The sequence below is a fragment of the Chlorocebus sabaeus genome, chromosome 13 (genome assembly GCF_047675955.1).
Source record: "Chlorocebus sabaeus isolate Y175 chromosome 13, mChlSab1.0.hap1, whole genome shotgun sequence".
Taxonomy (NCBI): Eukaryota; Metazoa; Chordata; class Mammalia; order Primates; family Cercopithecidae; genus Chlorocebus; species Chlorocebus sabaeus.
Window position 1 is genome coordinate 13,638,294 of NC_132916.1, and position 17,960 is coordinate 13,656,253.

The 17,960-nt window shown below is 37.6% G+C and overlaps 1 protein-coding gene across 9 annotated transcripts in view; it reads right to left on the minus strand.

Moving 5' to 3' along the window:
• Positions 1-17,960, minus strand: part of ARID1B (AT-rich interaction domain 1B) — a 440,449-nt gene that overhangs the window by 171,694 nt on the left and 250,795 nt on the right. For 6 of the 9 annotated variants that reach the window (XM_073022307.1, XM_073022310.1, XM_073022311.1 and 3 more), the window contains exon 5: positions 7,028-7,069. The exons of the other annotated variants lie outside the window; for them this stretch is intronic. In XM_073022307.1, the coding sequence (XP_072878408.1) occupies positions 7,028-7,069 (42 nt within the window). The remainder of the gene's footprint in view (positions 1-7,027; positions 7,070-17,960) is intronic. 9 annotated transcript variants of the gene reach the window in all.

A 17,960-nucleotide genomic window follows, 5' to 3' on the forward strand; every position in this document is an offset into this window, starting at 1 on the left:
ATAGACTGCATCATTTTGTTTTTATATGAGGGAAGTGAAATATAGATATTTTCATAATGATCAGATGTCAAAAGACAGAAAGCAGCTCAAATTGATTTAAGTCCCTGCCAAATATGATTCCCAGGCTATGTATTTTCCACAATTGAAAATACCTTATTTTAAAATGACAAAATAAATTTTTCCACTTTTATTCTATTTGAAATTATATTTACGGGTGACTAATCCTTCAATTTCCTTAAGTCAAACTAGAATGACATTCCATTTTGTAGAATACAATAAATAGATTCAATTAAGACAATTAAACAACAGAAAAGCATACAATTATATCCAAAGTTTGCATCTCTTCTTGGATTTTTCCCTGACATCAGATCATTCCAAAAGTTGTGTCTAGAATGTAAGATTTGTAGAAGCAAGGACTTACTATTCTTACCACTGCATCCCTAGTACTTGACAAATAACATGTATATCCCATAGATATTTGTTTGAATGGAAAGCAGTGAAAAGAAGTAGAATGATATGAATGAATATAACTGCAGAACTTGATTAATGAACATATTTAAGATAAGCCAGGTTAAAAGGAACCAACTAGTTTTTGATGCCAGCCATACGCACTCAATAGCCAACAAACATTAACAATGAATATGTCTTCCTTCAGGTGGGCATTACAGAGCTTAAATAGGAAAAGCCAAGCTCACATATTAGCCCAGATAACTGGAGAATCGGCAAGGAAATCCCAGAATAGAGAAGAACACAGTAGGGACATGTTAATATCACACATTTTATGCTCTTAGCAATGATAATTGTTAACACTATCAGTAAAACTCTTAGATAATCATCAGTACGTATTCACTGTTTACCATGTGAAAGTCAATATGGATATAAAAAGATGAAAAAAAATGGATTTTCTAAGCTTACCATATTACGGGGGAAAAATGCCACATAACGGAATTGGGCTAGGCCATATCACGCTGTCTCCCAAATACAAAAGAACACAAAAACAAGTTGGTAGCTGAGAAATTCCAAATGAGTCCTAAAGGCAATGAGAACTGTTGAGCTCTGAGGATGGCACCAGAAGGCTCCAATGCTGAGACAAATCATAGAAGATAGAGGTTAGAATGGAGCCTGGAGGGAAAGCAGGATTTTGAAATGCAGAAAGAGGAAGAGTAAGCATTTTAGGGGAAAGGCAAGGTGGAGATTAGGCTGGAGGGGAGCAAAGGGCAGCAAAGGGCATGGGATATTTAAGGGACTATGTTAGTTAGGGGTTGGAAGACCAGTTTGAACGCTGATGTTATTTTTCTCTAAGATATCTAATCAACCAAAATACAGGTAAAAAGTAATACAAGTCTAGGACTTACTTTAACATCTTATGTTCAGATACTTTAGCTTAGGCCTTTCTCTTTTATAGTAATAAATTTTAGGTGCCTAAAACAAATATTAAAAATTATCAGCAAAGAGGATTAAAGTTAAGTGTAGCCTTAGTGCGGTGGCTCATGCCTGTAATCCCAGCATTTGGGGAGGCTGAGGCGGGCAGATCACTTGAGGTCAGGAGTTCGAGACCAGCCTGGCCAACATGGTAAAAACCCATCTCTACTAAAAATACAAAAAACTTAGCTGGGCGTCGTGGCATAGGCCTGTAATCCCAGCTACTCGGGAGGCTGAGGCAGGAGAATCACTTGAACCTGGAAGGTGGAGGCTGCAATGAGCAGAGATCACGCTACTGTACTCCAGCCTGGGTGACACAGTGAGACTCTGTCTCAAGAGAAAAGGAGTGGAGAGCTCCTGTGATCTTGTGGGGCCCGATGATAGCGTAAATTGCATCGTTTTTCTTTTTCTCATTCTTTTTGAGAGCAATACAATATGCTTCCCCTTGATTATCCTTGTAATTCATTTTCAACTGACCTCTCCACGTGTATTTTTAATAGTTTATATCAAATAATATTATTAAGAGTCATAAAATTCAGAGTTTTCTTCTCCCAAAGAACATGCCAGCCAAAACACCCTATCAAAATGTTTTTGATTTTCTGGATTCTGATGTCCATTTAGAACTGGAAGACAGGTATAGCAAATGAATAAACTGGTAATACATATTTCTGTCCCTCCATCTTTCAAAGGGAAAAGTCTTTAAAAATTATTTTAATAACCAAATTACGTTATTGTCAAATAGGCAAGCACTAAGAATTTACCCCAGGAAATACACTGTATTGAACAAGAGATATATGTTTTCATCTTTGTCATAGCTTTATGCATAATTCACTCATTCGGCAGGATATTTAAGAATACACCCTGGAGGAGGAGGGGAAGATGTAACGTGGGGTGTTAGTAACATATGTAGCAGAGAGGAGAATCTAGGATGAAGCCCTGAACAAATGCATTACTGCCTGTCTGTGAAGAGGAAGATGAGTCTGAGAAATCCAGGCCAGACCTGTAGGAGGCGAATCAACAAAACACTGCTGAGGAAGCCACAGGAAGATTGTGTGCCAAGGAAGAAGTCCATTAGGTCAAACGCGCAAGGAGGCAGGCACACGGCAAGCAGTGGACTGCTCTGCTAGATTTGGGTGTGTCATTAGGGACCTTAGTAAGAGGAGTTGAGTGGGGCAGAGGTGACGGTGGCTAAGAAGATGGGGAGTAAAGAGTGAGAGGCAGGTACAGGGTACCCCCTATCAGTTCCATCAGTTCTCAGGACATTCAGAAAACAGACAAGGTGCTGGGGCTGACCTTGTTGATGCAAATCCCAGTTCTGTTATTGATCGGTTGTGTGAACTTGAGCAAGTTCTAAACTCTGAGTTTCTGTTTCCTCACCTAATACTAGGGATAACAACAGTGTCCACATCTCATATGAGAGTGGATTAAATAAAAACGTGCTTTTCTCTAATTCTGGACTTAGCTACCGAATCAAAAGACGAAGAACATTCACAGTCATGAAATTTTGAAGTAACTTATTAGATTAATAAGATTTCTTAAGAAATTTATTAAGAAGTTTATTAATAAGTTATGTTTACATGGTTTTTTAATGACCTCAGGCTAATTTACATACTCCTTTCTTGTTTACACCCCTTACTATAATTTTCTATACTACTATATGTAGAATCCATAAGCAACAAGTCAATGTTTTAGTCTTTTCCCTTTGTTTAGTAATATAATCACATATGTACACATATAAATGCTTAGCTGATATATCATCCCATTACCACCAGCAGCTTTAGTTAGTTCATTAATGATATACAAGGCACAGTGATACTATAAAAAGAACCAACCCATGTTGGTGGCTGCTGGGACTTCTGATTTATTTTTCTATAGAATTATAAGCTTTATAATATATTCAAATCATGATCAAAGCTGAAAATAAGAATAGTGGTCTACAGTTTGCAGAACTTTACCAATAAAGGCATATATTCACTCATTTTTTATTTTGAAGCACTTCTATTCACCTGAAATTCTTGTTCCATTATAAATAGATATAATTTTAAAATAATTATCTTAATTATACCTGTATAGAAACAAACTCAAAAAAATAAAAGTTACTTAAATTCAGTGGAAAAAAACTAACACCACTGGAAAACAGTGGAAGTGCTTGTTTACTATACTGTGAAACAGTTTCAGCATTTCAAATTCTAAGTTACCTTTAAATGAGATAAGCCTAACAAAACAATGAATCTCTATTTGTACAAAATTAAGATGTAAGAAGTAGGAGAACACAGATACTTGCCATTTGACTAGATGAAAAAGTTACTCTTGAATCAACCCTAATAGTCATGACAGTTTTGCAGGACCACACACTGGTTTCCCTGGGTTGTAGTTTCACTACACGCACATACAAAAATAAGTCGTTTGCACTGCTGGGTCCCAACGTGTACACTCATTTTCCAGTAAGACTGACAAATTTGTGCTAAGTCAATATTAAGCTTGTAAATTTAATTCTGCTTAAGAGAAGGCAAAACATACAAGTATAAAGAAGTAGTAGAAAAAAAGTACAGAAAGATAAAGGCTCATTAAAGACCATCACTAAAAGGAGCGGCGACACACATGGGACCCACACTCCATCCAGTAGGCTCAGAAGTGCTCTGTGCACGTGCCAAGAGGGTAGCATGTGTTACCGCAGTGACTCAGACACTTGAGTTACCTTTCCCAGTGCTTATAAAAACAGGAAGAAACACCAACTGTGAATGCGTTTAAAAACCTGACCAATGCTGAATACCTAGACCTTCATGAAATAAGGTAATTTTGGCCGGGCACAGTGGCTCACGCCTGTGATCCCAGCACTTTGGGAGGCTGAAGCGGGCGGATCACGAGGTCAAGAGATGGAGACTATCCTGGCCAACATGGTGAAACCCCGTCTCTACTAAGAATTCAAAAATTAGGTGGGCGTAGTGGCACACGCCTGTAGTCCCAGCTACTCAGGAGGCTGAGGCAGGAGAATTGCATGAACCCGGAAGGTGGAGGTTGCAGTGAGCTGAGATCATGCCACTGCACTCCAGCCTGGTGACAAAGCGAGACTCCGTCTCAAAAAAAAAAGAAAAAAGAAAAAAGAAAAAGAAATAAGGTAATTTTTGGAATTCAAAAATTACCGAATTCCAGATAATGAAGCAGTAAAATGTCAAATTTCCCATTTTTAATTAGATGTATAAACACTTTGGTATAGATCAGCAAAAGCTAAAAGCATCTCTTATTGTGAAAGTCACTGGATTGTTGAAAAAAATTTTCACTGTTGTTTCAACATATTAAATTTAATGCTATGAGATCAGAAGCCGTGGCTAACACCTGTAATCCCAACACTACTCTTTGGGAGTCCAAGACCAGGGATCACTTGAGGCGAGGAGTTCAAGACCAGCCTGGGCAACATAGTTAGACCCAAATTTTTATAAAAAATTAGCCAGGCATGCTGGCACATGGCCGGCGGGAGCACTGCTTGAGCCTGGGAGGTTGGGGCTGTGATGAGCCATGATCATGCCGCTGCACTCTAGCCTGGGCAACAGAGTGAGACCCAGTCTCAAAAAAAAAAGTTAAAGCTACAAAAGGAATCTGTTAGGTTGGCCACAGAACAAACGCGGAGCCTTCACACAGCAGGACGGACTATGAGGGCTGCTGGCTACACTAATCTTCTATAATATTGCTGCATATTCAGTAAGTATGAAGGATTATGAAAATGAGCTCATAAGAACTGACCCTACAGGTTTATTAAAAATGCAATGACTATTCCACATGCATGCTGGGCATTAAATAAAAACTGAAAAATTCACAAGACAACCACATGTTAAATACTGTAAATAACACTGAGTTAGGTTCTATTTAGAATTAATAATTTCTTTTAGTAATTTTTGGCAAATACAGAAACATAAAAAATGTATTAGGGTTCTAAACTTGCGTTTTATCAAGTATTTGTAAAGTATTAATTTAATTTTCTTTATATTTAAGGAAGTAAAATCTTGCTATATTTGTACCCTCAGAAATTTTGCTTTTGGTAGTATTACAGGGTCATCTTACCTGTCATTACTGCACAACTGGTAGACTGGGCTTTTAAAATGTCAAGCACATAGGATGAAAAATGGTAAAAAGAAAAAATACATAAATAATCCAATTTGGTTTCAAGCCAAAGATGTAACACATGGAAGAGTCACGTGAGGGTCGTCACCAATACCTGGTGTTCTGTAACAGTTTCTACCAACCTTCCTATTCTCCCAAACTGACTTCCAAAGTAACTGATGGCACCTACCCTATACTTCTACACCTCTATATGAAAATGAAATCAGAGTTCTCTAATAAGTGTCTCCCAATTTACTCAAAATTTAACAAATTTAAAAAGCATCAACAAATATGTACAAAAGGCAAATGTCTCCCAATTTACTCAAAATTTGACAAATTTAAAAATTATCAGCAAATATGTACAAAAGGTAAGTAATCTGATCGACAATTCAGGTCTGGAAGATTGTAATTTTTAAAAATCTGTAATTCTTCCTCTGTGTTCTCTCTCTCAGAGTGACACCATACAGTCCCTGGACTCATCTTGGGCTCCTGTCTTTTCCTACTCTGCACACCCCAGCAGGCACCAGACCCTGCATACTGAGGTCGCAGTCCTCTTCCCTCTGACACTGCTTCTACTATGCCAGCTCAGGCCTGTGTTTGCTTTTACCGGGTCTATTCAACTGCTTTTGACTGGTCTCTGGTTTAATCCATCCTCCAAAAAGTGGGCAAAGTCATCTGTCTAAATTGCAAATCTGACCACTACCTGGCTTAAAATCTTTTAATAGTTTACCATTTTCTACAGGAGAAAATTATCTTTAACCTGTCCAGTCTCAGATCTTGCTACACGGGCAGAACTTAACTACTTTTAGCTTCCTCTGATATTTTTTATGGTGGCTGTTCTACCTGAAAATAGCTCTCATTTCTCCTGCCCTCCTTTCTTGCCTCAATATAACCCAAGCCCTCAAAACTCAGCCCAGGGATCCACCTCCTAGAAAGCCTTGCCACTCTCCACTCCACCTGACTCGCAGCCTCTGGCATGTTTCTTGCATGGATACAGCCACCCTGTGGGATGATTTATCTGCTTATAGGCTTAGATCTGTCAACTGGTCATGAGGTCCTCACGGGAAGGAGCTGGGTTTTCAATCTGGTTGTAACTGGACTGTAGGGGTTCTGTCTGAAGCAGGGATGTTTAATAAATCAATGAATAACACTGGAGCTCTGAACTAAATACAGCACTCTGATAACATCTTACAATTCAGTGCCCCTAAAGTGGGGCAAAATTTAAGTAAATCTTGTGCTATGCTGAATTGAAATTTAAAAGTGAATTACTACTAAACGAAACTCTTATTTTCCTGTACTGTTTCTCATATTCTCCACAACAAAGAAGGTAACGAAAACACTGCCACAGTCTAATCTTAATCACAAGAAGATAAATCTTAAACTTGTGAAGATTTTTAAACCTCAGTACTTTGATTAAAAAAAAAGTAAGTCCTCTCTTGTTGAGCCTTCAAATCCACCTAGGAGGAACTGACAAAACCTCCACAAGGAACTACATCAGACTACACACCTTGAGTCCAAAGGCTGTATCCTCCGAGGCCAAGACTTCAACCTGAAACCATAAGGAAAAACATAATTTAGGCAACTATCAAAAACCTCTTTGAGTCTAGCCACAGAAACCAGACACAGGCATGGCCAAGAATTGAGAGTTCTGAGAAAACTGGCATTCAATGTATGTCAGTTGTCAAGAGAGAGAGATCTGTGAGTATCTTCGAGAGTTGGGTTGAAATCCCAGTCACCGTCTGGGTTTCAGTTTTATAAGACGGCGGGAGCTCCTATCAAACGAATCCATCTGCCATCATGTGGACGTACTGGTTGAAGTTCCTCAAAAACAATCCAGGAAGTGAGTAGAATCATTCTTCTCACCTCAAACACATGTTGCATATGCCTTTTGATCTTTTACTGACAGACAGTGAGGGGAAGCTGCCCTTTGTACAGCAACCTCACTATGCATATGTGCTACCAGTAGATTCTTGTCCTGCTCAGATCAGAGTGGGCAGCGCTGGGTCTCTGGAATGTTGCAGAGCAAGAGCTCCTGAAAGCAATACTCTGGAAAAGGCAGGCAGAGTCTAAGCAACAAGTTGTGAAATGATGGCAAAACTTCAAGACTGCCTGTCAGTCTCATGCATTAGAAGACAGAGCTCATTAACATGAATTTTAAACACCTGCGAGGAACAAGACGTGTATTGATAATTACTGTTTTTTAAACAAAATTATTCAGTGTGGTGTGTAAAGCTTTTAACTTTGACTATTGTAAAGTACCAATACACGATGCAAAAGAACAAGGAAAGAAGGCAACAGAACGCATCTGAGTATTTTTAAAGAGGAAGACTGGGTGGGCGGGCAGTATCGGACTGCAACAGGCTTCGCTGTCAGCTTTAAACCTTTTAAAATTAGGCGCATGTGGCAGGTGTTTAAGTAGAAGGCATATAGGCCTATCTAGTATATCCTGCTATAAAACAAAATTGGATTCTTCCCTTGCGGAAAGAAAATATGGAAAGGAAGACCATGACAATAAGACTTTCATCCAGTATGAAAGTAAAAGGCTCAAAAAAAAGAAACAAGGAAGCAAATTGTCTTCTCCAACTGCTTCACTGAAAGCCAGGCTCACTGACCATCCCCTGGCACTGGCAGAGGCTGGTGCAGAAAGCAAAAGAAAGATACTACCATTAAGGATGGAGATGAGCAGCCTCATTTTCATAGAAAACCATATGTTGCTGATACCAAATATGATTTTAGGCTAAAGACTGAAATGTTGGATCAATTAAAGCACAAAAAATCATTTTAAGTTTCACCGACAGCATTTCTGTTTACAGTTTAATTTTCAACGCTGTTAGGTTTAGAAACAAGGCCTTATTATCTACTTTTCATTTAAGGAAAGGAAAAAAGATTACATGTTTGAATTTCTCAAGCCCTGACTTTCACAATGCTAGATTACTAACCTCAACTATTTTTAAAATTAAAACCTCTAATCAACATTGGAGACTTTAAAGGAAAGGTGCGAACAGGAAATTTGCTGAATCTTAAATATTGTGAACATCATATGATATTTGCTTGTGAAGTACACATATAGATCATATCTGCATACCTCACCCTGATGTGCTATTTTTAACACACATAGAATTATTTTTAAAATATATTACAGTTTAACTTTGCAAAAAAAAAAATCTTCAGAGTGTGAGTTCTGCATATTTTATCATATTATAATAAGTCAATGTAACAAGAAAATTCAATAGCAAATAGAGCTCTATTTAAAGATAAGGCTTTAATATATTTGACAACTTGAGGTGAGAGCAAATCAAAGCTTTCGTGTGAAAATTTAGAACTCTCCCTGTGGCTATTTCAGCAGACAGACAGACCTTGGGGGTGGGAGGAGGGAGCCAGATCTCACCAGGGCACCCTTCACCCCAGATTCTATCTCCAGCAGGGCGGGCGGAGTTGTTTTGAAACTCTTAATATACCTTTAAACAAATTTAATTATAGCAACTCTACAAAAGTATTTGTTTTGTTCAAAAGCACTGTTGTTTAAATACATATGTACCCTAGTTCAAGTAGCCTTTACATCCTCTATTTCTGTAAGATTTTAATATCAGCAACTACAGAAAATCAGCTGATTTTAAAAACATGAGATTATCCTCAATTTAATACAAAGGGAATATCAATGTCATACAAGGTTTTCACATTGGGTTTAAAGAGCATTTTTACCTAAGTTGGAAGGAATCCCCCTCTAGTGGGAGCAAAGGAGTATTTCAACTTTCACACTTGATTTCCAGGTAGTAGTCATAAAAGTTACCGGCCGAAATCAGCTAAGCTTTTTTTGTTCCTTTTGTCATAAATTAGAACAACAACAACAAAAAAGTCAATAACTATATTTCATAAGCCAAAATCACCTATCATTCTTATTCATAAACTAGAAGTAGATCTGTGTTAATCCGATTAAAACAAGAACATACAACTGAAAAACTCTGGTAAATTCTCAATGGAAAAGACTGGATACTGTACTGGGAAGATACAGCATTGATGTTAAAATATTAATTCTTTGCCTATAATCTGCATTTATCTGCTCTAATCTCAAAAAAAACCATCACTCATTCATAATACACACTTTCCAGATATTTATTAAGTGCAATGTTTTGTGCTTAACGTCATAAGAAAATCAAAGTGATGAGTTTAGCTTAGGTATAAATATCTGAGTGAAATGTATTTAAGTACCCATTACACAGTCAAAAATAAGTTCTAATTCAGAAATGAAAAGATAAGATTATTCATGGTGCCATTTTTCTTTTTAAACTTTGATGTGGGGAGACTTAAAATTAGCAGTAAGAAAAAAAGTCACAGGTTTAATCCAATGTAAAATCAGGACATAATAGCCAACGTTCTCCTCCTCCGCACAGATGCGGTAACAAATGCAGAGACAAATTTGAATACTCTGACGAGACCCATGCTTCACTTCAATGGGAGAGAGAACTTTTTAAGGGTTCCTGAAGTACAGAGGTGTGAAGGGGCAGGTTTAAGATAACAAAGTAGAAACTTCCTAAAGCCAAAGACAAGGCCCTTTCCATTAACTCATACTTATTTCAAATGTTACAATCAACATTTTATAACACAAGTGCCTAAAAGGATTCCATTTGTAGAGAACCTCTAAGAGCTTTGTGAAAGTTCAATCTGTAAAGTTCAGCAGCAGCTAAGCCATTTACAGTCCTCACTCTCCTAAAGCACAAAAACCTTCAATTGACATCTCTTTCCCAATTACCCTACGCCCCACCTCCACCAAAAATAACACAAATCACCTTAATTTCCAATCATTCCAGTAAGAAAATTGGGAAAACGAGAATTCATGAATTTGGAAGTAAAACTGGCTGTACTTTCCTTTCTCTTTCACTTTCAAAGTCCTTTTTATGTTCATAATGTAAAGCACTCATTGAAAAGAGTATACTAATTCTAGCAGCATTATCATTAAAATAAAGCAATGCCAAAACTATGCTGCAATTTATTTTTCTCAGATAGTTCTAAAATCAGTATCACTGTGTCACAAAAAGAGGAACTAAAGTGAGAAATAATGTCCATTTATAACAATGTGTAACGAACCGTACTCATAACTAAAGGAATACAAATAAAGTCATATTGTACTAAAGATTAAACATCGTGATAATTACAACATCTACACAGGTTTGGGTAATTATTCAAATCATAGCCTTGCACTGCTGATGAAAATATATACTGGAATAAAATACAATTGGTAGTATCAATCAAAATGCACATGTATACGATTACGTATTAACCCCAACAATTCCACTGATCCTGAAGTATAAAAATAAAGATTTAAAATGATGTTTACTGGAGTTGTTTGTAACAGTGAAAAGTGAACATAACGAAATTTTCATTGCCAAGGGAGTTAAGTTTATAGTAAATTACTGTATAGCCGAACATAGAAGACTATGCTTCAATTACAAAGATTGAGGTAAATTCGTGTGCAGATAAGAAAAGATTTCCAGGATAGTCTAAGTAAGAAGAATGGAAAGGGCGTGCACAGTAAGCTACCATCAGTTTCTTTAAAAAAGGTGGGGGTGAGTCATATACTTGATGTACTTACAACGTTTTTGGACAGAAATGGAAGAAACACATCAACGTAAGAACTTTCCCCACCAACTACATGTGCTTCTTATTCAATTAAAAGTACATTAGTTAAAAAAAAAAGTCAATAACATTATCTATTGTTCCATGTCAATTAATAATCATAGAAATGTGAATAAACATCTTATCTTTCAAGGTGGCAAAAATTAAAAATACAGTGGTCCAGGTTTATGCGTACACCTAGGTTCTTCAACATCTACGGTGGGCCAGCAGCTAAGAACAGCCTGCCCAGAAAACAGTCTTCCACTACATATCAACATCCTCAAACATACCCATGCCCATTTATCCAGCAATCACGCCGCTAGAAAGAGCTCTCTTAAGGTTATAGTTTGTGATCTACCATTTATATATTAAGCATGTGCACTACATTATTTAACATTAGAAAAAAATGTACAAATATGGGAGATGGTTAAAGGATGGTATATTCACCTGACAGAGCATTAATACTCATGAAAAATTCAGGTTTTAAGAGATATTTTGTAACACGGGAAAAATGCTCATAACTGTGTTCAATGTAAAGAAATCAAAAACAAGAAATTTGACATTTTAAATATTCAAATGTATCCATTTGTTTTCCCCAAGTTTCTAGAGTTTGTGCCATGCTGGAAAATGTCTTCCTCATTGCGGTATTTTAAAAAATATTCATTTTGGGCCAGGCGTGGTGGCTTACAGCTGTAATCCTAGCACTTTGGGAGGCTGAGGTGGGAGGATCACCTGAGGTCAAGAGTTCAAGACCAGCCTGGCCAACATGGTGAAACGCTGTCTCTATTAAAGATACAAAAATTAGCCGGGCGTGGTGGCGCATGCAGGTAGTCCCAGCTACCTGGGAGGCTGAGGCTGAGGCAGGAGAACTGCTAGAACCAGGGAGGTGGAGGTTGCTGCGAGATCGCACCACTGCACTCCAGTCTGGGCAACAGAGTGAGTCGCCATCTCAAAAAAAAAAAAATTTCATTTGTTTTTTTTTAATATATTTGATTTTATTTTTTTACATTTAAATATTTGATCAAACTGTAATTTATTGTGAAATAACAAGAGGAGGGGGTGACTCAATTTTAGTTTTCCATTTGAATAACTGTGATGAAGAATATTCCATTATTTTTTCTAGTGATTATAGATATCATATCTTTACCATAATTAAACATTAAAATGATATAGATTTTGCCTCCAATTCCAAGGCAAGGATGGGAAAGGCAAAATTACTCAAGTGAGCTGTTCCACCCAAAGGGGAATAAGGGCAAGGGGAGGAGGCTAGTAACAATTGACAAGAAATTGATTGAATTTCCAGTCACAATAACATTTATCTGCAAGGATATTACCAAGAATTTAGACGCCCTTGGAAAAAATAATTTTTGCCTATATTGGCATCCAGGGGATAAAAATACTCTACTTACAATGTTTGCTATATCTGCCTTGATTGGGCCAACAAGTCCAGTACACCAAGTACAACCTATTCCATTAATCATACTTTTACCTACATTAAGGAAAAGTAGTCACCAATAAATAAACTGCTCTCCAAAACTATGTTCCAGGATTTATGATAATTTAAACTGCAGGAGAAGCATTCGGGTTCCAAAGTCTTAATTTTATCAAGCAAAGAAGTTGTTCCATGTTTTTATTTATTATTATTTTATTAACTTTTTGGGATTTTAATCCATTAAAAACGCAGAACTCTTAAGAAAAAAAAAAAGAAAAAACCATAAGCCACTGCCAGCATTCCTCTTTTACTTATTAATTCTCCTCGTTCTCCTCATTAGCATGACAGACCACATGACAGCTCAAGGACATGGCTTGCTGAAATCACTCAGTGCACGGTTGGCCGGCAATGGGAAGAACACACAGGGCTGCCTCGTGCTGCTGAGTACGGCGGCCGTCCTCTGAATGTATTGGAAATGAACTAAAATCTTGTCTCTATATAGGGACCCAATAAATATTGGTAACAATGAAAAACACATCTATGCCATCAAAAAGCATTTGTTAAACTTAATACTGTAAGACACGATTTCAAGACAGTGTGATGTTATTATAATTACACTTTTCACCACAAGTGATATGCTCACATTATCTCCTGCACTAGAATAGCTGGTGTGTCTTTCTATCCAAGGCTGTTAAATTTAAAACAAAGTCAGTCAGCCCTATGGTCACACCCTTATTTCCAACTATGTTCTCTAACTCAGTGAGGACACCTCCACATAGGATTTACAAAGCAATGAGGACACCTGGTATGAACCAATCTTGAACTCTTGGTATCACTGAGAGACACAGAGACCTTGAGTGTGCAAAACCAGCCACTACTATGCAATGTGGTGTTATAGCCTCTTCCATCCAAGGTGGAGTCTAATTCTTTATCCCTCACTCTGGACAGGATTTATGACTTACCTGGGTCAAGAGATGGCTGCTGCAGCAATCATGCTATGCCACTTCCAAGTCTAGGACTCAAGAGGCAATTCTAATCATTCTCTGGAAACTCAACCAACCACCACATGAACAAGCCTAGACTAGCTTGGTAACACATGGTCCTGTTACCACATTGCCGTAGCTAAGAGCCAGTCAAGCCAACAGCCAGTCAGTCCAAGAGCCCGAGAGGCAGAGCCACTTAGCTGGTCAGTGGCTGACGGAAGTAGAAGGAACAAGCCCAGTACAAACCAGAACGACCCGGCTGAGCCCGGCCCAAACTGTCAAACTGTAGAACCGTGAGCTACATAAATGGTGGCTGTTCTGAGCACTACCACAAAAGCTAACTGATGCACTGTACAACTTTAAATAAAGGAACCCTAGGTACCATGGATTTACAGGCAGAGTTCCAGGCAAGAACACCATGACATTAAAGGAAGTTCTGAAAGCATCCATGCAGCCAAGTGCTTCTTCCATCTCCACTCCCTCCTTGAAACCTTCGAAGTCTTCCAAGATCATAAAATTAAGCCGATTTGCTTACCATGGTCCACAAGAAGCTAAACCACGCGGCTCCGGCTTGCCTTGCCGGTCCTCGGTCCTGCCACCCGCTGCTCTTCACAGTGTTCCCGCTGCACTGGCTTGCCTTCTGTTCCTCCACATGGCCACTGTTCACCTGAGGGCCTTTGCACTGGCTGCTCCCTCCTCCTGAGTTACTGTGCTACCAGATCATCCTATGGCCAGTCCTGTCATACCAATCACTCCTCAAGAGAATCCCTCTCCTTCTTTTGTATAATCACCTGAGATGTTCTTGTTTATTCATTCGTGTATCATCTTTCTCCCTTTACTGAAATGTCAACTTCACAAGAGCAGGCTCGCTCATTCACTGTTGTGTGTCTCTTACCTAGAAGCGTGCCAGACACAGATTATGAGTTCACTAAATATTTGTTGAATAAATGTATATGAATGAATGCGCTAAAGACTATAACAAAACAATAAAAATATATGTGTATGAACCCAAATTTGACACAGCTCATTATGACACAGGTGGGGATATAACAAGGTTTAAAATATGCTCTACCTAATATAACTATGTAAGTAGAAGTCATATGTACCATGTGGTTGGTGATACACTCTTGCATTACGTATGACTGTTACTAAAAATCAAACCAAAAACCAATTTTGCTATATTGAATACATATATATGCATTTGATGCATTTCTCTCTAGCCAACAGTAGACCTTAAATTCCTTAAAAAGGGTTAGTTCTTATAAACTGATAGCAATAAAATGAGAATGTATGTTGCTCAAAGATAGATCTTTTCTATCCATCCTGAGTTAAGAGGTAATGACTTTTAGACTTGAATCATATCAACAAATGACTCCAGTTAGACTACAGTGAATATTTTATAAAAATATATACAGTTCATAGTCCTTCCAAACAATTTTAAAAAGTAATTTTGAGCTTTCCAATTTAGGTTGGTTGACCATAATGCAGTGGATGGTAAGAATATCTGCCTATGCTATAGGGCATGATTGTAAAGGACACTGACAGGCCCAAATTCTACAAAAGAATAGTGGCACTCAGAAGGCTTACGTGGGTCACAGTACCATACTTTTTCCATAAATAATTTTCTTGAGAGAGTGGAATAGTGTAACCCTGTCAGTTACATGATGACATTATTTGCAGATTTGGGGGCATTAAGAATGCTATGCCTAAGGAAATCACATGTATCAAAGTTTATCATTTCCATACTTCCAGTGTTTATCAAAAAAACATGGCTATGGAATCATGAACAATATAGACCAAAATATAGTTATCTATTCATTATTTCATTTGTCCTTTCCAATGTAACACACGTGTACATATAAAACATCTAGATTTCTAAACAAACATTTTGAAAACAGGTCGTATTTTCAATAAAAGCAATGCATTCCCTTTAGATCTTTCTGTAAACTATATCTTATTAAATTAGAAAACACTAATACTTATTCATTACATTGTTATTTCTACATGATTGATTTTTCTGTATAATTCAAATTAATAACTATTTCTTCTTAAAACTTTGTATACTTATTCCTAAATTCTAAAACGTTTGATGAAGGAAAATAAAAATGATGGGTGTCCAGGCAGTGAGGGACTGTTAAAAATATTTGAGCACTAAGGAAGTGGTAGTTAATAAACTTTTAAAAAGTGAGATAATATTTAGTCATATTCTAAATATTTATTTTGCATTATGTGATATAATTTGGTCATAATTCAATGCCATCTTCTTGAAGCAATACTTCCCAATTTACCCAACCATTTACACACACACACACACACACACACACACACACACACACACACACGAAGCTTATGAAGCCAATGTATTATGCCACAGCTTGGTAAGTTTAGATTCTCTAAAAATGTAAGACAACAAATAAACCCTTTTCCTAATTTTGACATTTCATAAAAATGAAAATATTACATTTAAAAAATATCTGGATAAATCCACTAAAATACTAAAAGATAAAAATGTGGCTAAGGTGCTATTTGATCATACTTAAATCCCTCTCCCAGTCCTATCCCACCATTGATGTTAGAAAAGCAAAATGAAAGTTGTTACAAAGTCACTATGTAGAAGACATACTGTGGACACACAGGCTGTGACCATCCCCAAGATAAAGGAATGTAAAAGTTAACTATGGTGTCAAAGAAAACAAGGTGCAACAAAGATGACTTTATTGATTAGATGAGAATGAAAAGGTGCTTGAAAAACAAATACAGTTTTAGAACAACAAATTAAACTTCTATTACAGCCAGCAAATGGCTGTGCATACATCTCATCTTGATTGTGTGTCACTGGTTTTCTTTCTGCTGCCCTGTTCCCTGTCCAAACGTCCCTGTCACTTGGGTCCAAATGTCAAAAAACTAACAGAAGAGATTCTTTCTTATCCTAAAACACTTCTACCAAAACAGATGGGGGTTTCAAAACACTGAAATAGTGGTTACAATCAAAGACATTTATCACAGTGCGTATTTAAAATCTTTCAAAGTTCAAATTAAGTAGTATAGTACTATTTTGATTATCAAATTGGAATGGAAAGGCAATTCAAGAAAAGAAACAAAGAATGTAAGATTAGGTATACTGAAATTTAACCACATAGTTTTATCTTTTACCTTAAAATGAATTCTGGAAACTTATTTTGAAGAATCTATTAGGTAAACTAATAAGTTCGAAGCTAAGAAAAAAATACTCTAGGGAAGACAGACACCTTTTTTTTTTTTTAATTCTTTTCAGATTTCTCAAAAGTCCTATTTGTCCAAAGAATCTTAACTAAACTGGCTCCCCACCAATCACGTCATCTCCCTTTCTTCTCTCACATAAACTGCTTAATACAGCCTTACCTGCTAAAGGCAATAATAATAACCATGTATGTATTACATGGGAAGGAAACTCAGGCTACCTAATACAGGACATTCTGTAAGAGGTAAATTTAGGAAGAGGAGTTCGAAGTTTTCCAGGTAACTGTCACAATACCACTATTCCACTCTGCTCCCCTTCGCCTCTTTAAAAAGTGTATCTTCTAATAGCCAGGCGCAGTGGCATGCATCTGTAATCCCAGCTAATAAAGAGACCAAGGCAAGACAATTGCTAGAGCTCAGGAGTTCGAGACCAGCTGGGGCAAAACAGTGAGAACCCCTCCCCCCACCATTTCAAAAATAAAAAGGGTCTTTTAGCACAAAAAAAGTCACAGAGATGATTACAAATGCGCACAAATTACAGATGCATACAAATGCAATGATTCTCTGCGCACCTAGGAAACAGGTTTCTGAGGATTCATGAGGCTTAGGTGAGACCGAAAGCAATGAAGAGAAACCTGAAAGCTAGACAGCTCTGAGACGAAGACTGGCCCCAAGAAGAAGGCAGGCGCCGCCACTTGTCAGCGTGTTCCTCTAGACCAAGTACTCTTGATCTGTAGCTGCTTTATTAAATAAAACTACTTCATATCAAGGGTACATCTTGACATTAAATAATAAAGTCACTTTAAAATACGATTGACACATGATTACAGTGCTCTCCCAAAGAATAAACTACCTGAACATGGAAAAGAGGAGGAGTCTTTTGGCTCCACCACAGACAGCAGTATTGCTCGGAAAAAGAAAATATAAGTGATTTGTCTCTTTCCATGATAAAAAACATAGGAGTCAAAAAAGAGATCTGATTTTTAAAAACAGGCCAGGCGCAGTGGCTCATGCCTGTAATCCCAGCACTTGGGGAGGCTGAGGCAGGTGGATCACCCTAGGTCAGGAGTTTGAGACCAGCCTGGCCAACATGGTGAAACCCTGTCTCTACTAAAAATACAAAAATTAGCCAGGCATGGTGGCGGGTGCCTGTAATCCCAGCTACTCAGGAGGCCGAGGCAGGAGAATCGCTT